This window comes from Annulohypoxylon truncatum (assembly GCF_022578515.1).
Source record: "Annulohypoxylon truncatum strain CBS 140777 unplaced genomic scaffold F4807scaffold_28, whole genome shotgun sequence".
Classification (NCBI taxonomy): Eukaryota; Fungi; Ascomycota; class Sordariomycetes; order Xylariales; family Hypoxylaceae; genus Annulohypoxylon; species Annulohypoxylon truncatum.
In genome coordinates, this window is record NW_025953814.1 from 421,017 (window position 1) to 443,254 (window position 22,238).

Genomic DNA, 22,238 nt, shown 5'->3' on the forward strand with positions numbered 1-22,238 from the left:
AATTTTGTCTCTGCCCCTCTGACGGCATCGCATCGGATCTTAGTATCGATTTTTAAATGTTGCCAATCTTGTTAGGTACTTGCTAAACCTCACTACGCCATATCCCGACGATGCTTGTCGCAGCTCCTCCACCATGAACGGCGTAATAGAGGCGCTGCACATCTACGATGAGCATAAGTCAGTCCTCAAGAGTCGCCGTTGGATTTATTTCAAACTAATAGTCGATTTAGTCGCGCGATCCTCTCTCATACCTACGCCTCTCGCCCACTTTCCGCGAATCATCTTCTACCGCTTTATCTCGAACACCCAACTCCGAGACCCAACCTGATCTACCTACCAAATACTAACCCGCCGACACTTGTATTTAGCCTTACGCATGCGAATCTACTTTACCTAGCCACCTCTTCCTCGGAAATTGAACCTCTCCTTGTCCTTGAATTTCTCCACCGCATCATCGATGCCCTCGAAGAGTTCCTTGGCGCGCCGGTCTTAGCGCACAAGATCGAAGCAAACTACGATGTCGTTGCTCAACTACTTACTGAGATGTGCGATGCCGGCACCATTAGCACCACCGAACCGAACGCCCTAAGAGACGTGGTGGAAGTGGAAGGTCTTCTAGGGAAACTACTGGGTAGCATTAATCTACCTGGCAAATCCCCAACCCTTCCTAGTACGGCGTCCCTCATGGCCCAGAATGTTCCCGCGCTACCTTGGAGACGAGCGAACGTGCGACATACGTCGAACGAACTCTATGCCGACGTCGTGGAGACCCTAACGGTTACTCTTGCACCGTCTGGCAGACCTATTGCTGCGTTTGCCAATGGAACCATCGCGTTTACGTCTAAGGTATCCGGGATACCAGACATACTTTTGAACCTCACAGGGCCATCCGGGAAGCACAATTTGAAAAGCGTAATGGAGCTTCCGGTGTTTCATCCATGCGTACGGCTACAGAAATGGAGGGATAATCCGGGAGAACTCAGCTTTATACCTCCGGATGGACGTTTTATTCTTGCAGGCTACGAAGTGGATTTGTTGCCTTTCACTAATGGGAAGAGCGGAAATTTGAGCTCGAATAGTCTCAGGCTGCCGGTAAATATAGAGGTTAAGACGGGGTTGGGGTCAACCGGTTCCGATTTCGAGGTGCGACTTAACATTAACAGGAATTTCGGGTCAGCTAATTCTTCAATATCTGGATCTTCCAGCAGGGGAGGTGCAGGCGGAAGAGGTTTTGGCGGGCCGCATTCTGGTTCAGCCGCCGCGCCATCATTACAAGACCTTATAGTTTCGGTACCGTTACCTTCTGAGGTTAGAAACCTCTTAGACATACGACCGAGCAAAGGAGACGCCAGTTTCAACCCGGGGGATAAAGTACTGGAATGGGTTATACCGACCAAGGAGCTTGCATCTGGGTCATCGTACTACGGCCTTCGGTGCACAGTGCAAGGTCCTCTGGCTGAAGATCAAGAGGACCCAGATCCCAATGGATTTGGCTTTGGTAGGGACTACACTTACGACGAGCCGTACCAAAGCAGTGCGGATTTGAAGGCTAAAAAGAACGAAGGAAGCTCCGAGGATGAGAAGGATGCGAAGAAGATTGCCCAGAATAAGATTCTGATGCCAAGCTCTGCATCCGTCAGTTTTTCGGTTAAGGGGTGGTTATCAAGTGGAATCAAGGTCGAAAGCATCCAGATCGACCCGAGAAAAAGTCGGGGGATCGGTGAGGGAGTAAAGCCATATAAAGGGGTCAAATACCTCACTATCAGTAAAGGGGGCGTCGAGATTAGATGTTGAACGCTGCGTTTACGTTTTACGCACAGCGGACGTTACATTCGGCGTTGGAGTACCTACATGTACCTAGGTATGCATTGCATAATTGGCGTTATGGCACACTGGCTGGAGCTGCTGGAGCTACGGATATCACCATACATAGATCAACATGGCAAGAGCTAGCAATTGCAAGATTATACGGCCTCCTAGATGTCAATTCAAGCCAATTCAAGTACATAATTACAACCGACAAAGACCCGATAAGGATAAAATGTCCTATTTCCGCACCGGTGTCATCTCTAACGGTTACGCTTGGATATGTACATGGGTACCTCCCGTCCTAGTCCGGGGAAAGATGTGGGGGAAACCTTGAGCATCTGCTGACAAGGGCGAGGGCGGGCCGAGGTAGCTACCCTTACCTACCAAGAGTCATCGAAACTTCTACCTTTCACCTTTTTGCAAACTTCCAATCCTTTAATCCGAAATCTCCTTTATGTTCAACCTATCTTATCCCACTATCCAAACATTCAATAGAAAGCCCGATCGATGACCGTGAGAATTGACCTTCGCAGCGCAAACGTAGCTAGTCTACACATTTTACAGCGATGAGCTCGCTCTTTACTACGATGCGCCGATCTGCCCGCAACGTTTGCGCGGTATGTCGCCGGCTCGGCTCTGTCGACTTTCAAGCTATTACGTCAACCCCGATATCTAGAAGTGGACGTCGGAATTATGCTTCGACGAAAGGAAGGCGGCCGAGGACAGCCATCTTCTTTCCAGGTCAGCGGATTCCAATGGACTACTCCGACACTCGAACTGACTAGCTACTGCTACTACAGGCCAAGGAGTTCAGAAAGTTGGAATGCTTACGCCTTGGCTAGAAGCCTTCCCGCGCACGGCCGCGCGTATCATGGATGAGATAGACAGCTGCATGGGGTATAAGCTATCTGACATAATACAAGATGGGCCAAGTCGGGTGTTAACCGCAACGCCTAATGCTCAGCCGGCGATCATGGCGACCTCGATTCTCATCCTGCGTATACTCGAGAGCGAGTTCGAGTTTGACGTTTCCAAACGAGTAGACGTATCTCTTGGACATTCGTTGGGTGAATTCGCAGCTCTGGTAGCGGCTGGGGTGCTGGAATTCGAGGATGCTTTGTACATGGTCCGTCGGCGCGCAGAGGCTATGGCGGAGGCTACTCGTCTGGCCAAGGAGAAATACGGCGGCGAGTATGGCATGGTAGCTATTGTTACCGAATCCGAATACCTGAGCTCCCTCATCGAGGCCATAGACGAGTTTGTGGGGTACCGCAGTGCGGGCGCAAGGAGTGAAAGTGCCGAGTCGATGAAGCCGATCGACCAAGTGCTCATAGCAAACGTGAACAGCAAAAATCAAATCGTGCTAAGCGGGAGCGTGCAGCGAATAAAGGAGTTGGTAGCACACGTTCGCCAATTCCTTGGTCATGACCCAAGAGCGGTCCGATTAAATAGCGACAGTCCGTTCCACAGCCCCATTATGAGACCGGCCGTCAACGTGATGCGGGAGCTCGTCTCTGGCAAAAGTAGAGTGAAAGGCTGCGAAGACAAAGATATCATTACCTTCCCAGGCCGACTAGAGTGTATTAGTAACGTGACCGCCCGACCGTTCGGAAGTGCGGCGGAAGTCAAAGAGCTCCTAGCACGACAATGCTTAGAGACGGTGAGGTGGTGGGACAGCATCAAATATCTAGACCAAGAACAGAAGGTTAGAAGGTGGGTAGGTATCGGCCCCGGAAAAGTGGGAAGGAATCTAGTAGGTAAGGAAGTTGGTATGCGCGGGACGGACTCGGTTAAGGGCGGCGGCGTTTGGGCTATCACGGATCCGATAGAGATTGAAGACGTTTTGAAAGGTTTAGAAAAAACAGAGTTTCTGCAGGAGGATGAGGAATAAGTCCTTCGCGATACTGTTCCGGAAATCTGCTGGCTGGTCATACAGACTCAGAGGGGTCGGAATAGCGGGTTGCAGATTCAGGAGGATACGATGCTAGCTTTGGTGTTATAGAAATAGCGTCTTTACAATGCTTGAATATTGTCTAAATAAAATAATAATTAGACATTTATAATGTTATACCCATCCGACACTTGATCATCAGCAACTACTAGACAGGTAGATTTTAAGGCTTAGCTGGACCCCTGATTCACCTGGCGCTGAATAGTGGGGCAAGGCAACTCGAAGCTCACTCACTATCGATAGAGCTTCAACCTTCAACTTTCGCTTCACCAGTTATTTTAACCCAAGCTTCCATCATCCGCTTCTACCAAATCGACACGCGCGTGACGTAAAACTAATAGCGCATGCAACCATGGCGACCGCGATACCTTCTATAGCCTGCCTAGGCGTCATAGGACGAAATGTACGTTCGTATCTTTCCTCCCCCTTTTCGTCTTTACGTAACTTCCCATTCGCACACCCCGATCCCCATGACCTCTTTTTCTCGCACTTCGCACTCGCGCTTCCCACCTCCACACCAAACAAAACCCGCAAACCTCCAAACTATCGCGCCCCGGCTAACAAAGAAAAACAAAACCCGCAGAATAACCCCCTCCACATAACCATCTTCCCCTCCTACGACGTCGCGACCAACAAACGCGCCCCGCTGCGCACGCCCCTCCAGTTCTCCCTCCTCCTCAGCAGCACCCTCGACGTCTTCGAGGCCCGCCGCCGCGCCTCCTCCTCTACTTCACAATCCGGCGGCTCGGGCGGCGGTGGCGCGGGCGCCGCGGCCCCCGTCGTGACGGGTGACTTCGGGCTCCTGCACGCCGTCGACGAGCGCCTGGCCGCGTACGGCTTCGAGACGAACACGGGCGTGAAATTCGTCGCCGTGGTGGACATGCGGGGGCGCTTCGCCGCCACCGGGCCCGGCGGAACCGGTTTCGGCGCTGGTGGCGTCGGGGTAGGAGGAGGAGGAGGAGGATTAGGGGGGACCGGAGATCGCGCGATGAGTTTGGGCGTGGGCGCAGGTGTGAGGGGCGGCGTCGGGCTCCGCGAGCAGGAGCTCAGGGTGGTGTTTCGCGCGATGCAGACCGCGTACGTGCGCTTGCTGCAGAACCCGTTCTACGACCCTGATGAGCATGCGCCGCTGATGCCGGCGGGTGGGAGTGGTGGTGGGAGCGGTGGGAAGAGGATCACGAGTCGTAAGTTCGCGGAGGAGATGCGCCGGATTGGGGAGGGGTGGGCGCCGGGAGTGACGAGTTTGTAGAGGGGAAAGGAGAAGACGCAGGTTGGGAGAATGTGTGGAGGTTGAGAATAAGAAAGTAAGGGCGGCTGATGGGAAGAATTAGAGAGACTTGATTTACTATGCATACGTAGATGGCGTCACGGACTAGCATAGAGCACGGAGTCTAGGTGTTTATATCCACGGAAATGCCATGTTATGTTTACGTTCAGAAAGTTTTGCTTGCGCAATAGTGTACTTGTTCTACCTATCTAGCTATAGTACAGGGCATCACATCCTTATTAGACACTCCTTTACTGGTGGTCTTCCTTTGAGAAAGCCTTTCTCAATTGCTCGATTCGCAGGCGCTGTAGGCCAGCCGGCTCTTCGATCTCTACTGATTCTCCCATAAAAGCGTCAGATTTCCGGAAGCTTTCCATGCTTGGCGGCAGCCGAGGTTTTGAAGGTGGCGAGTGTTCCCAATGTCGTGCTTCTACTGGCAGCGGCTGCCACCAGTCTCCCGTGCGAGCATGCCATCGGGCTCCGCAGAGCTCCCATAGACGGCTCGTTGCCCGCTTGTACGCGAACCGCTCGTCTTCTCCGGTAAATGCGCTTGTGTTGCTAAAGTCTACTTTAGACTTTTGTTCTACGCCAAAATCGGAGTCCTGGTCTGGGTCGTAATCCGTGTTATTCGAGTCGGCATACGATGAAATGTTAGGTCTAAATGGCGACATCGAATCTTGATAGGCTTCGGCAATGGTCTCGGAATGGATGGCATCGTCGTTAACCCTCTCAACCTTCTCGCCTCCTTGGGTGTTTGGTTTCACGGGTGACGGGACAACCTTAGTTTCCGGGAAGAAGAGGTCGTCTGGGCCGGCTTCGGCCCGCACGACTAGCTTGCAGCGAGCTTCATAAAGGGCGTCCAGTAGAGTGATGAGACGTCTGGCCTCATTCTTCTTAAGAATTGATAGGGTTGGGATACCATCGATAATGAATGTATGGAAGGTGGAGGCCATTGTAATGTAATCTGCTGGTCCAAATGAGGATACCAGATCGGTAAAATCCCACCAGACATTCCCGTCATACTGCTGTCGGATTGTGATAGTTCGACCATAAACAGTCAATGTAGAGGGCCCCCAACGAATTTCCTTGCCACTAGGTGAGGCCAAGTCCTTCAATGTCTTCATCCATCGGGCTTGATCTACTTCACCAATGATGAAATAGTTTTTCGGTGTTGCAACTGAAACACCTGATTCATGAATCCCTTGAGGATCTACGTTAAAGCCAGAAGTCGCTTGAGTCGTGGCACTCATTGAATCATCGGACGCAGCATCCTCTGCAATGACTTTGGTGTGCTGGCTTAACGATTCGCCAGCTTCGCGACGTCTCCAGTCTTTACCGCCTTCGATACTCCAGAACTCACATCTTGCCTTCAAAACTTCAAGGAAGGATGCGAAGTCGCTGGTAGATCCGAATAATTCTCCTTTGTCCCGGGTCTTTCGGAGTCCTAAGGCTCGACTCAGTAGACCACTAGTTGTAGGGGGAACGTAGTCGATGCCTGTAGCCTTTTCTAATTCTTCCGGCATACGATTCGAAGAAGCAATTAGAACACCCCCAAGCTGGAAGAAAGCGATGAACAGATTACTGAGAATTTTGCTCGCTGCCTTATCAGGGAACTGAAATTCATCCAGGAATAGAATGGGTGATTTCTCGACCATATCCTTGGCCATCCATAACAATGAATACTCCTGATCACCGCTGTCTAGTTGTTGATATGACTTTCTATAACGCTCAAGTTGGGAGAGCGTGTATAGCATGAAGGTATTAAAATGCCATCTCTTCTTTCGACTTGTAGGCAAGCCCTCAGCCAGGAGATCGAGAAGCATCGACTTGCCGGTACCTACCTCACCAGAAAGAAATAGACCCCGGGGAGAATTGATTTGAATTGCTTCTTCATGACTTGTTAGAACCTTGATCAAGGCTAGTGTATCTTTTCGTTCGTTGCGTTCAAAAAACCGAGCGAAAAGAGGATTGCGCCAAATTGGATGACTCTCGACTGCGAGAGTGCACGATTCATCTCCATCCTTCTTCTTAGTGCGGTCCAAGGCATCGGTAATTTCCTTCAGCCTTGTACGATAATCAGACGAAGGTGAATAGTCTTTGAGCCGATGATAGATTTTCCGAAGGTGAATTGCCAACCTATGCTGAGCAGCATCAGGCGAGCAGGTTCCAGCTGCAAGCAATGATTGATACTTCACTAGAGGGTCGGTGATCGTAACCGAACCGATTCCGCGTCTCATTCTTAGCCCTTATTTGTTAATCGATCCTCCTACGAACTGAAACTATGATATAAGGGCTTATGTGAGTGAATGTTCATAGGGCAGTTTGACCGGATTACCTAGCCAACGGGGGATGAGACGGGAGAACCACAAAGAATGGCAAACCTCAGATTCTTAGCAGGGTGCAGGATCACCGCGAAATAGACCACGTCCTAAGTTACCAGATTTCTTGATGTTCGATATGTAATGGTAGATAGACATTTCAAGAAGGTTAGCCGCAGAATGTATGCTCCCAAAATGGTAGGGAAAATGAGGAGGGAGAAATGGAATAAAAGTCCCGAGTAAATATACAATGAAGATCTAGATAATGCAAAATACAAATAGTCAAAAGTAAAAAATCGAGAACCGAAGGATAAGTCGTTGACACGATAGTCACGATGTGAAAATGGTAGATCGGAGAATAGGTCAAACGTTGAGGTCATCGTCGAGTCGAGGCTCAAGGTAAGAGGCTACCCCGGATTTGTTAACTCAAGTTGATTAGTTGCAGTTGAGCCAACGCACGGGGCAGGTGACAAAGCTGCAAAGCACTTGACCCGCTCTGCCCGTTTTGTCCGTCCACAAGCGGCAAGCACACAACGCAGATCCCACGCGGAAGGGTCCTCTTGTTTCCAAAACGGCATAGTCTCAGCTATTGTGAGCCGCCCTTGCGATGAACTATAAATTTCTATGTACCTATCATAATAAATTTAGGTACCTTCCCTCAGATACAGCTGCCTAGTGAATGTTGGAGATGCTTGGAGTCACTCAGTCGCTCTTGTCTACCCTTGTAAAATGCCTGGCCCTGGCTACGTAGCTCCAGTAAAAGTTCCAAGGTTCTAACCCAATTCCAATGAGGAACTAGGGCCTTGTTGTGTCTTTTTGCTTGTGTTTTTTTTTTCTTCCTTTCTTCAACAGGTACCCAGTCAAGGTCAACAGGACCCAATCAATTACAGCCAAACATTGTCGGCCTCGTCATTCTTTCGCGAGCGAATACCTTCACCAGTCAATCCTTCATTTTCTTCACCTCGTCACCATCTTACACCTTCTATTAACCATTTTATCCACGTCAACATCCATCAATTTCTGAATCTCCTCACGATGAGCAGATATTTTCCGCATCAATCGACGCATCGATAATAACGATTTCGCCTTTCCTCTAGAAGAAAACGAAATCGATTGCATCGTTAATCCGACCGTGTACCCCTAAAATCCCATACCGCATTTCCTCGCATCATGTTTTCGGCTTCGCTTAGGGACGGCGTCGAAAACGCATCTCCCGCTCCGACGATTACTCGCGGTAGACGACGTCAACGTCCCTTAAGCTCGGAAAACTCACCGCAGCAACCAAAAGCGAAGCGACAGAGGGTACCATTGAATGAGCAGACCTTCGTAAATCCGACTACCGCACCGGAGACATACGAAGTCAAGTCCACGAGGACTTCTCTAGTCGAGCTGAAGCAAGATGGAATTGAGGAATCACCCGCATCGAAGCAGGAGCTGAGTTTTCGATCAAAGAAAGCTCGACCTAGTGAACGTTTTAGCAAGGGAGATGGTAGTACACTTCTGGTAAGTGTCCTTGTGCTCTAGGTCAAAAATTCTCGAATATGTCGAGTCTCGAAATACTAACGCGGTTTGTTTATCGCAGTCGACCAACATCGCGTTCGATGTCAGAAAACTTCCAGCCCTCCCTGACCGATTAAAGCTGGACGCCACGAGTACGTTACCGTTCTATTGTTTACCGCTGGTAAATATATCCTTTCTGTCGCTAACCTTAACCTAAATATACAGGTCTCCAGCATGGCTCGGCCGATAGCTCTACGGGCTATGCCTTAAGCCTCTCTCACACGCATGCCATCGTATGGCCTTACGCGACGCCTACCCAGTCTCCCGAATCTTTCACATTCACGCTACCCTACCCCTCGAAACACTCGACAGACCCCCTACCCCAGGGCGCGCTCGTTCCCCCATCCGCTTCTTCCTCCGAACCAGGCCTCGTCGTGGTTATGCCTACTAGTGGCAAGGTTACCTACTGGGAATCGATATCGAGTGCGACAACGCTGGACTTCATGCAACAACAACGAAATGGCATCGAAGGATCTATTCAGGGGATATTCTCCGGAGAGGCAGTCATTCAGATAATCCACGCCGAATCGGCAGCTGGCTTTATTCTTGCCTTCAGCAGTGGGCGCATGGCTTATCTGAGTGTACGGGATGCCCATGGCCGTCCAAAAGTCTCGACGCTGTTCTTGCGCACCAACCTTGGCCCAGCTAGCAGCGGGTTCTTTGGTAGCATTCGACATGCGCTTTCGCACTCCGCTCTCCAAGGCGACATTGCTGCCGTACGCTCGGAGCGATCTTCCAAGCAGGGCGAATGTACCGTCGTCGCTGCTACGTCAAAGGGTCGACTTCACTCGTGGAGGGTCCATCGTGGAGGCCACCATGACCTTCTAGCTGAGGTGGATGCTCGCAGCACCATCATCGAGGCCCTCCAGCGGATAGACAAGACAAACGCTAGGCTTCCTGCCGAATCGCTGAAGATCCTTGACTTCTGTTTCGTGCCTCGAGGCCTAGAACGCAAATACAGCGACATGAATCGGCTGCTTGACTCACCGGAGTCCGAGGATCAGCAACACATTCTGCTCCTCGCATCGTTATCTAGCAAGCAATCATGGCGTTATACGCTTGTTGAAGTTGTAATATCTACCAGTCTTTCGCCAGACAACCCGATAGACATTGGCATGGTTAGGCCTATATCCGCCTATTCCACCCCTCCAGATGCACACGCTCTTGCTAAGCCCCGACTCTATCTTCCGCGACCGAATATTATCGCCTTCCTTGTATTTGACCACGCCGCCGTCGTAGCCTCGATCGCCCTACCACCTTTCTCACCTGAATCCCAGATCCTCGAGGATAACCATCTCCTACCTGCGTCTTTCGAGGATGTTGTCGACTTACGTACAGACCCTACACTTGAGATTGTCGGTTCTGGAATCGAAGAGCCTAGGTCTTATGGTTTCGGAGCCGCCGACGGGAGAACGCCCCGCATTAGGCCTAAGAACCCGGCTGCTGTGTTGATGGTTCGAGGCGCAGGTACTTTACGTATTGCTTTGACAGATGTGGAACGATTCGCAAGCGATAAGCCTCCGGAGGTAACTGCTAAGGCGAAGCTGGAGCAAGCCGTGTTCTTCGGAGTAAAGGAAGATAGTCCTCTCGTGTTTAATATACAGCACGGTCTCCGCTTCACGGATGCAGAATATGGCGCCGCCGCTCTAGAGTTGAGCCGAGAAATCCTCACTTCCGCTGGCAAGCATTTTTCGTCTTTAGCCGCACGGGTCGACACCAATATTAAAGAACGCGTGCAGTATCTGGAGAAGATTATGTCGCAAATAGCGAGCCTAGGAGTTAATCTCGACCGTGTTACGAAATGGCAACTTCTTTGGAATGCGGAGAAGCTACATGTTGCTAATGTCCTCTGGCATAAGCACGAAGACTTCACAAATCTCCGACCGACGAGTTCCAAGAAGAGCATCGTGGCTGAAATCGTCGAGTACATCCGATCCGAAGAGAAATCGGAACCGAACATCGCGAAAGGCGAAGTCGATGAGTTACGCCACTGGTTCATTCGTGATGTCGACCGCATGGAAATATTCATCGCCTGGGCTTACGAAGTTATAAAACATAACTCTAAGGCTAATCTAGACCAAGCATCGCTAACATGCCTAATATATGAGGCAGCAGAGATTTACAATAGCGCGATCCGGGGTGCCTTCACATTCCGCGTGAACAATCTCGAACTTTACGGTCTGGCTGGCGAAAAGCTAGAGCACGGGATTCTCGCCAACAATTATAATGGACTCCCAACGCCCTGGACGTGTCATCCCTTCATCGCTAACAATGTGAAGCGACAGGTAGAGCTCTCTACCGAATGGGTTAAACAGCATTGGACATCAGAGTCTGACAGCCAGAACGTGTTAATCCAAAGGACTCGTGAGCTTCTGCCACAGATGACTGAAATCTACCTCACTGTCGTTCAAGAATTATCCCGATCGTACCTTTCTAGCGACGACCCCAAGAAAGCTATCGATGGCCAGAAATATGAAGCTATCTATGAACAGGATCGTCATGATAAAATTGTTCTTCTTGCCCAGACAGAAAATTGGGAGGCCGGAATTAGCATCGCTGAGAATCACGAATCTCTTCCCGCCCTCGCAGAGATATTGACCCGCGAAATTGACGGGTTGCGTCATCAACTTGAGACCGGCCTTACTCCGGAGCGGGCCGCGAAGATAGAGTCGAAGATCACCGCGAAAGAGGAGCGGGTTCAAGAGTACTTTAGGAGTTACGGGAAAGAATTCGCTTTCCCTTTTTACGAGTATCTCTTCACTACTTATGGGGTAGATGCGCTCCTTGAGTATGACAGCGACAAGAAGTTCAAGACGATGTATCTACGAACGAAACCGGAACTGGCTAAAGTCTCTTGGATCAACGATATTATCGGTGAAGAGGACATTGACCATGCCGCTGACACGCTTCTTGATCTTGGCTTAGCGCGTGAACAGCAAGTCTGGAACAAAAAGATCGAGTTGAGTCTTGGTAAGCTAGCCAGGATGGCTGAGTCGTCTAGACCTTCTAGCAAGGCGTCTATGAGCATCCAAGAAGCCAGCGTCAGTGGTACTACCGAGGATGCACGAGTAGACGCCATCGACAAGGAACTCACGATTATTGGTGTCCAAGACGACCTTTATAACACCCAAATCCGTCCAGTGATCAGTGTGGCACTGGAAGGAGAGGAGTTAAGCTTGGTCCAAGAGACATTCGCGCTTAAGATCCCTAAGAAGTATAAGATCTTGTCGCAAATATTTGAGGATTCTTTACGACGACTCCTGGATCATGAGGCTTTGGACCCACTCACGCTAATCGACATCCTCACTTTAATTACTCTACCACCGGAGACAAGGGAGCACATGCCTGATCAGTTCTTCCAAGCTATTCTTGTAGCCCATAATGGCCTAATCGGCGCGGACCGCGTACAAGCTGAGCGGCTCATATGGCGACGGTGTTTCCTAAGAGAAGATTGGATGCAAATCAACAACACTAGCCTCAAGAATGACAATGACATCGTAGAGGTCCTTGGTCAGACTGACCTTTTCCAGTTCTACTGCACGCTCTACGCAAATCGTAAGTAAAGGTGACTAAGATACATGATTAGGGGTTGATACTAACGAGAAACAGAACAAAACGGTGGCGACAAGACCAATTATCGGCGATTATCACCGTCGGAAGTTGCCGGGGTATATACCGAAACCCTTGACCGACGATTTGAGAAGATGGAGAAGAGCTACCGAGAAAAGGTACTTGAAGTGATGAGATGGGAAGATTCGAACCTCCTAAAGCACATCGAAAAGCATCGGTTGGAGCAGTGGGCTAAGGAGACGCGGAAGTACGCAGAGGAGGCTGTCGACCAGCAGTACGACGAGTCTACGGCGGCCGGAGCAGCGCTAAGTTCGCCCAAGTCCGGGACCGCGAGGAAGCAAATCAGGGCGTTTGAGGGCACGAACGGACAAAATGGTACACATTAAATACTTGGCATCAAAATTTAAGGTCCTTTCAAGGACGTAATGCACTGGAGGAGCACTGGAGTTGTGAGGTTCATTTCTTGTACGATACTGCATTTTGCTTTGCCTGCGTTATATAATCGCTGTAAGGCATTGGGTCAAAGGAAAAAGTTGGTGAGGATAGGAAGGATCTCCGCGGAGCCATTCCCGGCGTAGACCAGAACAGAATACGATACTTAAGGCTTTTCTACGGGGCGGAGGCAAGATTGCTTTGCTACTACTCAAGACTACGCTTTTTATTATGTAGCCTCTGCTTGGCTGTGCTACCTTTCTATGGTGATGGTAATGTGGTTAGAAGGTTTAGAAAATGTCTGATGTGGCTCGATAATAACTGATGAATACTATAGGGGTATAAATACAATATGCAATGACGTTTAGAGGCTCTATAATGTTCTTTGGTACGACATGGCAAGTAATGAACCAGAATGCGATTAGGATCAGTGTCTTCTCAAAGCTTTGACATGTAATAATGTTAATATTCCAGACTCAATGACTTTACTCCCTTATGACTTCAGTTCCAGTACTATACGGACCCAACCCAGAATGTTTCTAGTGGTTGAAATACTCGCTCCCGCTCCTACCTTTTTGTCAGCATCATTACAAGCCACGCAATCCCCGACTAGACTCACCACGAAGGAACCGTTGCCATGAAATCCGCATTCTACCTTGTATCTAATTTAAGTAACGGCTATCATGTTATACATATGAAACTTGTTGCATAGTAGCTGGAGATCGGAGGGCATCTTGATAATGTATGTTCACGGTAGCAAAGGAAGAATGATTATGGAAATGTCGTAAATAGTCGTCAGTCATCTAATAAAACAAGGGAATACATCAATAATGGGGTATCACTAAGCGTTTCCGTTTTCAACATCATCTTTCCGAAGGACTTGGACCCTCCCGGTTCTCTTACACCTTGCAACGACCACTATCGGATCGCTCTTCAATATCTCCTTCACGATGATATCATCTCGCGACTGGGGACTGACTTGTAGAACATCGACCGCTTCCTCTGAAATAAGCTGAGAAATGGTGTGCCAAATATGACCTTGCTTCGAGAATCTGGTCCGAAGTATAAATACAAACGTGACGACAATGATGCTTATGACGTTGGCGCATGCCATGCCCGCAACGATGGCAAGTCCCGTCCACCGCACGGGCACGGTTACGGAAACAGCCTGAGTTATGCTCACGTTCGCAGGTATGTCCAGTGTAGGCAGGTTAGTGTAGTGCATCGACATGGCCATAATCGTAAAAGCCGCTTGTATGGCTAGCGCAGGTCGATTGGTATACTGTAAGGTGTCCATGAATACCCTCACGTAGTCCACAAAAGGGTTGATGCTCGATACCCCGTAGCTAGCGCTATCCCCATTGATCGTAATGCCAGAAGGAGGATCTGGGATACCAAAGATTCCTGAGGTGATTGCACCATCCAGATAATGAAGGAGCCTAGAATTTATTGTCGTATTGCTAATCGAGTTGATAGTAAGGAGCTGTCTGCCTGACGGGGTCTGTGACTGGAGGTTCACGCTAAGGAGGGTCCGGACGGCAGTTGTATCGATAGTCTCCAGCTTAGGGTCGTAGGGGACTATAGGTTCAACTGTATCGTGAGTAGTAGACATATCCACATAGGACAGGTCCCATAAGAATTCGGAGAAGCAAAGTGACACGTCTAGAGTGATATTGTCACCAACTTGCCACCTGGTCCATTCATCGACCCGGCTGGGATTGTCGGGGATCTTGCTAACATTATTCTTTATAAACGACCAATCGTCGAATGACCCATTATTCCGCGTAACCAGAGACACCATCGATTGGGGTGTGATTGGACTATTGCGACCGTCACTGAAGAATGTAAAATTCTCGGTGTCGATCACGTTTGATATGTCTGGAAAACAGTTATATGTGCCTACCCGACCTGGTATGTCAGACGTAGGCATAGTGCAGTTGAACTGGGAGGGTAGGCATTTTCCGTTGGCGCAGAGAGGCGGTATATCAAGGCCAGCGTTGTTGAACGTAGCTTCGTACGAGATGTTTCCGACCATTGTGAGAACGAATGGTAACGGTTTTGAGCCCGGATCGATCGTCTGAAACTCTCCGCTTAGAACCGGCGCCGCGCAAGCTACTCTAGAGTTGAATCCATAAGCACCACCGCTGTAATGGATGTTTTTCCCTGTATGCCAAATTGAACCATCTTGATCAAGGTAGCAGTGAGAGCAATATTCGTTGGAATGGTTAAACCATAGTAACTAGTAAGCCACTATTATCTCATCGTTGACGAGAGAGCGGTCGCTTGTACTTTTCATATCTTTTGAAGCGCATTTTCAAGGCAGCCGAGCAAGGAGCAACCATTTACCTAGTCATCATGGATGCATCCCTGGTGTATTTCGCCCTTTGATGGCGCATTTGGCCATGGGCGGTTATGTCGTCTCGGCCCCCGATAGCCACGTTTGAAATAGACCATTCTCCATTCCAATGGGGCCCAATATCGAATATGCATATTCCTCGCGGCCGTCGATGCTGAAGGATTGTAGCCCCTGCTGGATACCTCTAGCTGCTCCAGCCCTATTAGCTTGGTTCCCTAGTTGTGCGGTTAACGTTGTATTGGAGAATAGTCTGTCGGACGTCACCAAACGAGCTTAACAGCAACATGTTCGTGAATTAAATGGTGACGCTGGCCAGTACGCATAGCAACCTCTCTCGATATTTTCTCGATATTTATCACACTTGACACTTATCCTTACTTATTTTTCTATATATCTTTTGAACTGTCAAGCTGCCCTGCGAGTTGAACACCTAGCTGCTCTAACCACAGCTTTGACCGACTCTCTGGTAGCTGCTGTATTTCTGAATACGGTGGACGGGTTGATCGTATATGGTTCCACCCTCAGCTATAAGTAATTGAAGCCATTTCGAAGAGGTTTATGAAATAATCTAGCCGGAGCTTAGAATTGTGGTCTGCTTTTATCACTTAGAAAAAGAGGTAGGTATTCCGATAGACGTAAAAGCCACGTATACCATCGGTAAAACATAAGTAAATCCTGTGAATTCAGAATGGCAGAATCTAACACAAGAAAAAAGAAAGCTCTTATCATAACTTTCTATAGCTTGAACTTAATCTGGCCGTTTGGAAAGGGTATTATCTAAGGAAAAGGAGGTAACTGCGAATCTATCAGGACAGCCCTGGTACTACAAAAATAAGAATGACGTCATCCACTCACAAATATTATTCCTTCGCATAAAAAATATCAATTGGGCTGCACGTGAAACCTAGATTGAGGCTCCTAAACGTCCTCCTTAACATGTCGCACAAAGAAAAAGTCTTCGCATTTCATTCCCATTTCATTTCCCGCCCGGGTATAAATTGGTAAACCTATATTGTAATAGCAGATTCTGCAGGCTCCCGGTATCAGCGCAAAGCCAACTCATTACCCAATACTAATTGGTCTAAGATAGTGCCCGCATGTCAGTAACCTATGATAGAACGCTGTGGACGGGACTCCGCAGCGCAAACGTCTACGAAGGCTCATGGCCAGTCTTCACCATCTCTTAGCAGAACGAATTGACAAATCGGGCGCCCGGACCATGTTATCATCGATCTTCCTCCACGATAGACCCGCAACCCGCGCCAACTACGCATTCTCATTCGGTTCGCCTTATGAATTCAAATCGGTAAGTAGGTAGGTACAGATGAACGTCAGGATCACTGGCATCTGCACATCACCTCCGCGGGGTCAGAAATTGGCACGTTCGTCTATTTCAATGCGGCATTGGTACAGTTCTCTAATATAGCCCTACGGCTTTGATATGTAGGTGAGACGTGGTGCCAATCTGAGAGCCTACCTACATAAGCACCTTTGTCAATCAATACTAAGTATCATAGGAGTCTACTCACCGATGCTGTTTGAAGCTTATCTTTATAAGTACCGTAGCTACATATTCAAGTGGAGCCTCTGATACATATTATAGATCGAGAATATGTAAGGTAGAAATGCCCGGATTCAATGTCTATCTTGGTTCTTCCAAGCTTTTCACAAACGAAGCAGTTCCGTCTACTTCCGTAGAGAGTCTTTAGAATTGTGACCCAACCGCTTCTTCAAAATGTCGGAATTATCGTCAACGACATCAACGCTGGATACTCCTCCAAGCCCACCCGATGAATCGACGGCGCTTCTCCCGAAGACGTCCCCGGCAGACGAACAGAGTCGATCCCCGCAGTACTGGGAATGGCTTTCGGAAATCTGGCTCTTGACCAAGGCTGCGATTCCAGTAATTCTCGCCTATACACTCCAGAACAGTCTCCAGACCATTTCTGTCTTAATTGTTGGTCGTCTTTCACCAGAAGCTTTAGCCACGGCGGCCTTCTGTTACAGTGAGTACATCATAACAGTTATTCTATACCGGCTTTATACCGGACCTAGAAAGAAGAGATTTCTAAACTCGCTGGTTGGTCGAGAGTCCACGATATGTACTTCGATATAGATTTCGCCATCCTAAATTAACCTTGAGGCTCTAGAGGAACTACCGCTAATATGAGATGATTGTCTATAGTGTTTGCAATGGCTACAGGCTGGTTGATTGCTATGGGAGGTACAACCGCGCTAGATACTCTCGCCTCGACAAGCTTTACCGGTTCGCAAGATAAACACGATCTTGGGATCCTTTTGCAACGAGGAATTGTCGTATTAACTTTATTTTACTGCGTGGTAGCTGTAATATGGGGTTTCTCTGAGCCCCTCTTCCGAGCGCTTGGGCAAGAAGAGTTTATCTGCGTTGAAGGCAGCAAATTTCTCCACATCTTGATACCGGGCGGACTAGGATATGTGTGGTTTGAATCCATGAAGAAGTATTTGCAAGCGCAAGCAATCTACCAACCTGGCACTTATGTTCTCCTTATCACCTCACCGCTCAACGCCCTGCTCAACTACCTATTCATTTACAAGTTGGACTTGGGTCTCTACGGCGCCCCTTTTGCTACGGGCATTTCGTATTGGATTTCCTTCCTACTTCTCGTTGCATATGCAGCCTTCGTACGCGGTCACGAATGCTGGGGTGGCCTTGCTCCTCGTCGTGCTCTCTCAAACTTGTGGCCGTTCGCGCGCCTTGCCGTCCTTGGAGTTGTTCACGTGGGTACGGAATGGTGGGCGTTCGAGATCGTCGCCCTGGCTGCCGGTAGACTAGGCACTATCACGCTCGCCGCGCAATCTGTCATCATGACGGCTGACCAGGTCATCAACACAGTCCCCTTTGGCCTAGGCGTCGCTACCTCTGCCCGCATAGGCAATCTCCTCGGCGCGCAGAAGCCCCGCGAGGCAGCGCGTGCCGCTCATTGCGCCGCCATCTTGTCGGTAATTCTCGGAACTGTTATTCTTACTATCTTGATGAGCACCAAGGATGTGTTCGGCAGGATTTTCAACGACGATGACCGTGTCGTCCGGCTTGTGTCGGACGTCATGCCGTACGTCGCCTTGTTCCAGATCGCGGATGGACTTAACGGGAGCTGCGGCGGCGTGCTGCGAGGTATGGGTCGGCAATGGGTTGGTGCTCTCGTTAACCTGATTAGCTACTACGGAGGAGCGCTGCCGGCGGGTATTTATCTTGCCTTCAACGGATGGGGCTTACAGGGCCTGTGGGTCGGACAGTGTGTCGCTTTATACCTTGTTGGAATTTTAGAATGGGTGATAGTTGGGCTGAGCAAATGGGACAAGGAGGTTCGTCGGGCGTTGGATAGACTCGACCATGGCGACGTTGCGGATGACGGCGTCCACGGAACGGGGGATATTACTGCTCGAGTTGAAGTATGAGCCGAGCTGCGAAAAGGGGTGAAAGCTATCCCCCAACTATTAGACGAAAACAGTATCGGACCTAGGCCCGATGAGGGCTCATCATCGGAAACAAGTCTGCGATGTATATTTAAGATTTATTTATCCATAGAATCATTGAAAGATACCGAATCTTAAAAAGCAAGAGATATTCAGTTTATTTTAGACTGCATTCCGGGTTATGAGTGAGCATGAGATACTTGGTGGATACCTATCCATTCGTCGTCCACGCCACGCAAAGTATAAAATACGGGTCGACGAGAGAATTAACTTGAGAAGTTCTTATTATGAATACCCTATTGGTATCTCAATTAACTAAAATCCGAATAATCCAGACACAAATGCTCGTTTGCCAAGCGTAATCCATACAATTCCTAATACACTCATCGATTGTTCCGTATTCCTAGTTCAAAGAGCAAAACCATTCCACCAACCACGTTGATGATTCTCCAATACGTCCAGGAAAAGATGAATTTAGGGCTTGCGTGTGACACACAATATTGGGGATTTTGCCCACGGTATATAAGCCGACCCTAACGCCAAACCCATCGTTCGCTTTCACATTCAAGCGTCTGTTCACTCCCCGTGGCCGTACAATCGATAGCCAGCGCATGTAACTCTCGTTCTCTCGTAAGGTCGTAGCACACACCCCACGCCATACCGAGTGATGGTAGCCGTCATTCCGATCAACGGCCTACACGCCTATCTGGGACATGTTAGGCCCGCGAACGGAACCGCCGACGCGCCGAAGCTCCTTCAGCACGAAGAAGAGGCTCGCGGCGAACGAGGCAAAGAGGAACCAGAGGAACACGGTGCTAGCCTGGATTTCGCGGCAGCGTTTCTCGTCGTTGTTGGAGCCGAAGGCGATATAATCGCTGGCTTTATTTGTCTACAGGATAGAGCGTCGTATCAGAAAGGAACGTTGCTTGTGGCTAGATAGACGAGACGATAAGGGGGAGTGACAGCTTACCAGATGAGAGCAGTTCACGGCTTGTAACTTGGCTGAGAGGACGACGGCGGCGATGAAGGTGAATAAGGTGGCGGCGCTGTCGAGACCGAGCGCGGCAACGGGGATAGAAACGGTGGGGACGAAATGCGAGATTATACCGTAGAGGACGGCGAGCCACGACAAGGCGCATACGAACATGGTGAAGTTGACGGCGGACTCGGAGCCGCTGATGTTGCTTGCGATGACATTGCCGATGAGCGCGGTAGTGAGCAAGACGAGAAGGAACTGCAATATGCGAAAGATCGACTTGATCATGGTCTCCATGGTGAAAATATTTGACTTATAACAAGCTAGGTACTCTGTACTGTTCGTATGCTGGAGTCGCAAGTGTTAATTCGATAGTAGTAACTGTAAGCGTTGACGGCGCAAAGACCGGGATCAACAAGATGATGGCGGTAGGTACGTAGCTAGAGGGTCAAATTGCCGGAGAAGACAATCAACGAAGATCTAGACAATGTTTGGGTTAGGTTAGGCTTTTCTTTGTTTCCTCGAGGAATAATAGGACGGTCGATCGTCCAAGTGATGAATGATGGGATTGGACTCGAGAGAGGAGTGAGTGTAACTTAAAGGGAGAAAGACCCGTACTTTAATCGGTTCAAGGTTGTGGAGGGTGTATAATTGGTCGAGAGTAGTTCTTTTTTAAGTGTAAGCTATGGGGTGTCGATGTCGATCAAATGATGCGCATCGATGTTTTCGATGTTGTCGCTAGAATGAATTAAGCAAAAGTCGATATGTCGATGACCTGTTGATCGGCAGTTGCGGGATAGATGGGTATGGTGTATGGTACTTTCCCATATATCTGCATATGTTTGTCGAACTATGACCTCATTGGACCTTCCCTCTCGTTCTAGAAGTAGTGACGTACACAAGGTCTTTGCTCTCAAACTGAACTGACGGATGGAAGTTTAAAGTTTTAACAATTCACTTCTGTGTGGTTTGTGCGTGTGGGCGTTACTTGAATTTATTACTTTGTTACATCTATTTATTATTTATTTCTCACCTTCTACTATATTCTTGGATGATATGATTCGAATCCGGCTTTTCTCCAGGTCATCAACATTTGTCCCCCGTCCTCCTTTGATTCCGAATTCAGGTACCTACATGCAATAAAGAAATTCATGTATCAGCGTCGTACCACCCTGGAAACCGTCCTTTGCGGTTGGCCCGGCAGTGTGCCCACAGCCAATCACGCCATATCTAGGGACTCCACATTACCTGCATACTCCGAAAGAAAACTTGCAAGGTTCCAATGTTGTAAGGTCTTTTGTTAACGATAAGATCTCGAGTTCCAGATGATTGGCTCATGTAGCTCCCTCACGGTTCGTGCTTGCCCCAGCAACCGCCAACCTTGGAACCGCTCAAGGTCCCTGCAGCTTTATTTCGTCTCGACTATGCGATTGCATATTATCAGCCAGTTGACTCTACGCGGGCTTAAAGGCTTGCGACGCGACGCGCTTGTCGCATAAAGCTAAGCCTCGCTGCACACCAGATGCTTACGCACCGAAGTATCTAATTTGCGATGTTCATATTAGGAAATTTACTTCGAAGCACTTGGACTTCTCAGGCAATTTATTATAAATAGGGCCGGACCCCCGAGTTTTATTCCATGTGACGATTTCTTCAAAATCACGTATAGACGTTAACGGTGATAGTTGGTCCAGGTGGACAGGTTAGGAAGTAGTTTAATCGATGCGAAAGACGGCATCTGACGCTAACAATAATACGAACGTTCACCCTTTCTATTGCATACTCGAAACAGGAGGTTTTGACTAACCGTCAATAGACCAATTGATGTCTATATCAGTAGTAGAAGCCTTTTTCGAATCCAACTTCTTAACCGACTCGGCCAATCTAAAAACACACCGGTTAATACATAGTACACGAGGCATGTGGTGGCTATGTTAAAAAAGAGATTCGATGCCTTATAAGCCATGGAGTTTCGATATTGAAAAGGCGACTTTCTAAATATATCGATTTATACGTCATGTTATAGCGTCCCTGGGCAAGTGATGGTTAGCCCCACGTTAATATCGAATCAATTCATGCGAATCGTGAACCGTAGGCTCGGTATCATGACTCTGGTAAGTTTCTAATTCTGAATGACGCGTACGTCACATGCGTGTGTAAGGGTCTCTCTCTCATTCTACAGAAACCAATGAACGTCACAGAGGTTTTCGTCTGTCTGCCTCAGTCGAGATTGAGTGTTTCCTCTTTTTGAGGAAAAGGGGATCTATTGAGCTAGGGACCATATATATATTCAGTGGATGTGTCGTCGCCTATTAGGATGTAGATTAGTAGTAGACTCCATCCTACTATGGTGCTTCCCTGTAGACATTTGTTACTGATATACGTTGGGACTAGAGGTTAAGGATTATGTAGTGTATTACCAATTCACGAATTCCCAGGAGGTTCAAATTCCTACGTACAGGCACTTGGTGATTATTTATAATGTGTCGAGAACTGTTAATCTTTCGAGGAAACCCTTCTGTTGATAATTACTTCAACTCTAC

At 48.7% G+C, this 22,238-nt stretch overlaps 8 protein-coding genes across 8 annotated transcripts; 5 read left to right on the top strand and 3 right to left on the bottom strand.

Moving 5' to 3' along the window:
• The first annotated feature begins 35 nt into the window (after positions 1-35).
• Positions 36-1,978, top strand: F4807DRAFT_435537 (Adaptor complexes medium subunit family-domain-containing protein). Its single transcript, XM_047998893.1, has 2 exons — positions 36-177; positions 231-1,978. The coding sequence occupies exons 1-2, from the start codon at positions 134-136 to the stop codon at positions 1,792-1,794; spliced, it is 1,608 nt and encodes a 535-aa protein (XP_047851885.1). The 5' UTR covers positions 36-133; the 3' UTR covers positions 1,795-1,978.
• On the top strand, positions 1,979-3,889 carry F4807DRAFT_435541 (malonyl CoA-acyl carrier protein transacylase). Its single transcript, XM_047998894.1, has 2 exons — positions 1,979-2,550; positions 2,610-3,889. The coding sequence occupies exons 1-2, from the start codon at positions 2,376-2,378 to the stop codon at positions 3,698-3,700; spliced, it is 1,266 nt and encodes a 421-aa protein (XP_047851886.1). The 5' UTR covers positions 1,979-2,375; the 3' UTR covers positions 3,701-3,889.
• A 123-nt stretch (positions 3,890-4,012) lies between these two features.
• Positions 4,013-5,194, top strand: F4807DRAFT_435542 (snare-like protein). Its single transcript, XM_047998895.1, has 2 exons — positions 4,013-4,163; positions 4,344-5,194. Exons 1-2 carry the CDS (start codon positions 4,113-4,115, stop codon positions 5,007-5,009), a joined length of 717 nt encoding a protein of 238 aa, XP_047851887.1. The 5' UTR covers positions 4,013-4,112; the 3' UTR covers positions 5,010-5,194.
• F4807DRAFT_435545 (AFG1-like ATPase-domain-containing protein) lies at positions 5,195-7,759 on the bottom strand. Its single transcript, XM_047998896.1, has 2 exons — positions 7,409-7,759; positions 5,195-7,306 (listed from the first exon to the last, which is right to left on the bottom strand). The coding sequence occupies exon 2, from the start codon at positions 7,262-7,264 to the stop codon at positions 5,279-5,281; it is 1,986 nt and encodes a 661-aa protein (XP_047851888.1). The 5' UTR covers positions 7,265-7,306; positions 7,409-7,759; the 3' UTR covers positions 5,195-5,278.
• A 260-nt stretch (positions 7,760-8,019) lies between these two features.
• On the top strand, positions 8,020-13,361 carry F4807DRAFT_435546 (Non-repetitive/WGA-negative nucleoporin C-terminal-domain-containing protein). The gene is made up of 4 exons (XM_047998897.1): positions 8,020-8,848; positions 8,928-8,997; positions 9,071-12,460; positions 12,515-13,361. The coding sequence occupies exons 1-4, from the start codon at positions 8,516-8,518 to the stop codon at positions 12,859-12,861; spliced, it is 4,140 nt and encodes a 1,379-aa protein (XP_047851889.1). The 5' UTR covers positions 8,020-8,515; the 3' UTR covers positions 12,862-13,361.
• A 322-nt stretch (positions 13,362-13,683) lies between these two features.
• Positions 13,684-15,157, bottom strand: F4807DRAFT_186433 (uncharacterized protein). The gene has a single exon (XM_047993632.1). It carries the CDS (start codon positions 14,940-14,942, stop codon positions 13,749-13,751), a length of 1,194 nt encoding a protein of 397 aa, XP_047851890.1. The 5' UTR covers positions 14,943-15,157; the 3' UTR covers positions 13,684-13,748.
• A 1,567-nt stretch (positions 15,158-16,724) lies between these two features.
• On the top strand, positions 16,725-18,879 carry F4807DRAFT_186466 (MATE efflux family protein). Its single transcript, XM_047993633.1, has 2 exons — positions 16,725-17,269; positions 17,449-18,879. The coding sequence occupies exons 1-2, from the start codon at positions 16,999-17,001 to the stop codon at positions 18,699-18,701; spliced, it is 1,524 nt and encodes a 507-aa protein (XP_047851891.1). The 5' UTR covers positions 16,725-16,998; the 3' UTR covers positions 18,702-18,879.
• A 95-nt stretch (positions 18,880-18,974) lies between these two features.
• On the bottom strand, positions 18,975-20,700 carry F4807DRAFT_435551 (marvel domain-containing protein). Its single transcript, XM_047998898.1, has 3 exons — positions 20,314-20,700; positions 19,690-20,175; positions 18,975-19,608 (listed from the first exon to the last, which is right to left on the bottom strand). Exons 2-3 carry the CDS (start codon positions 19,990-19,992, stop codon positions 19,414-19,416), a joined length of 498 nt encoding a protein of 165 aa, XP_047851892.1. The 5' UTR covers positions 19,993-20,175; positions 20,314-20,700; the 3' UTR covers positions 18,975-19,413.
• Positions 20,701-22,238: the final 1,538 nt, after the last annotated feature.

Excerpts from the sequence above, each read along its gene's own strand:
- F4807DRAFT_435551 (XM_047998898.1), bottom strand. The coding sequence starts at position 19,992 with ATGGAGACCATGATCAAGTCGATCTTTCGCATATTGCAGTTCCTTCTC. Across the intron at positions 19,609-19,689 it reads CCGTGAACTGCTCTCATCTG|ACAAATAAAGCCAGCGATTA; the intron begins GTAAGCTGTCAC and ends TCTATCCTGTAG.
- F4807DRAFT_186466 (XM_047993633.1), top strand. The coding sequence starts at position 16,999 with ATGTCGGAATTATCGTCAACGACATCAACGCTGGATACTCCTCCAAGC. Across the intron at positions 17,270-17,448 it reads CACGGCGGCCTTCTGTTACA|TGTTTGCAATGGCTACAGGC; the intron begins GTGAGTACATCA and ends GATTGTCTATAG.
- F4807DRAFT_435537 (XM_047998893.1), top strand. The coding sequence starts at position 134 with ATGAACGGCGTAATAGAGGCGCTGCACATCTACGATGAGCATAA. Across the intron at positions 178-230 it reads CACATCTACGATGAGCATAA|TCGCGCGATCCTCTCTCATA; the intron begins GTCAGTCCTCAA and ends TAGTCGATTTAG.
- F4807DRAFT_435545 (XM_047998896.1), bottom strand. The coding sequence starts at position 7,264 with ATGAGACGCGGAATCGGTTCGGTTACGATCACCGACCCTCTAGTGAAG.
- F4807DRAFT_435542 (XM_047998895.1), top strand. The coding sequence starts at position 4,113 with ATGGCGACCGCGATACCTTCTATAGCCTGCCTAGGCGTCATAGGACGA. Across the intron at positions 4,164-4,343 it reads TAGGCGTCATAGGACGAAAT|AATAACCCCCTCCACATAAC; the intron begins GTACGTTCGTAT and ends CAAAACCCGCAG.
- F4807DRAFT_435546 (XM_047998897.1), top strand. The coding sequence starts at position 8,516 with ATGTTTTCGGCTTCGCTTAGGGACGGCGTCGAAAACGCATCTCCCGCT. Across the intron at positions 8,849-8,927 it reads GAGATGGTAGTACACTTCTG|TCGACCAACATCGCGTTCGA; the intron begins GTAAGTGTCCTT and ends TGTTTATCGCAG. Across the intron at positions 8,998-9,070 it reads ATTAAAGCTGGACGCCACGA|GTCTCCAGCATGGCTCGGCC; the intron begins GTACGTTACCGT and ends CTAAATATACAG.
- F4807DRAFT_435541 (XM_047998894.1), top strand. The coding sequence starts at position 2,376 with ATGAGCTCGCTCTTTACTACGATGCGCCGATCTGCCCGCAACGTTTGC. Across the intron at positions 2,551-2,609 it reads GACAGCCATCTTCTTTCCAG|GCCAAGGAGTTCAGAAAGTT; the intron begins GTCAGCGGATTC and ends CTGCTACTACAG.
- F4807DRAFT_186433 (XM_047993632.1), bottom strand. The coding sequence starts at position 14,942 with ATGGTCGGAAACATCTCGTACGAAGCTACGTTCAACAACGCTGGCCTT.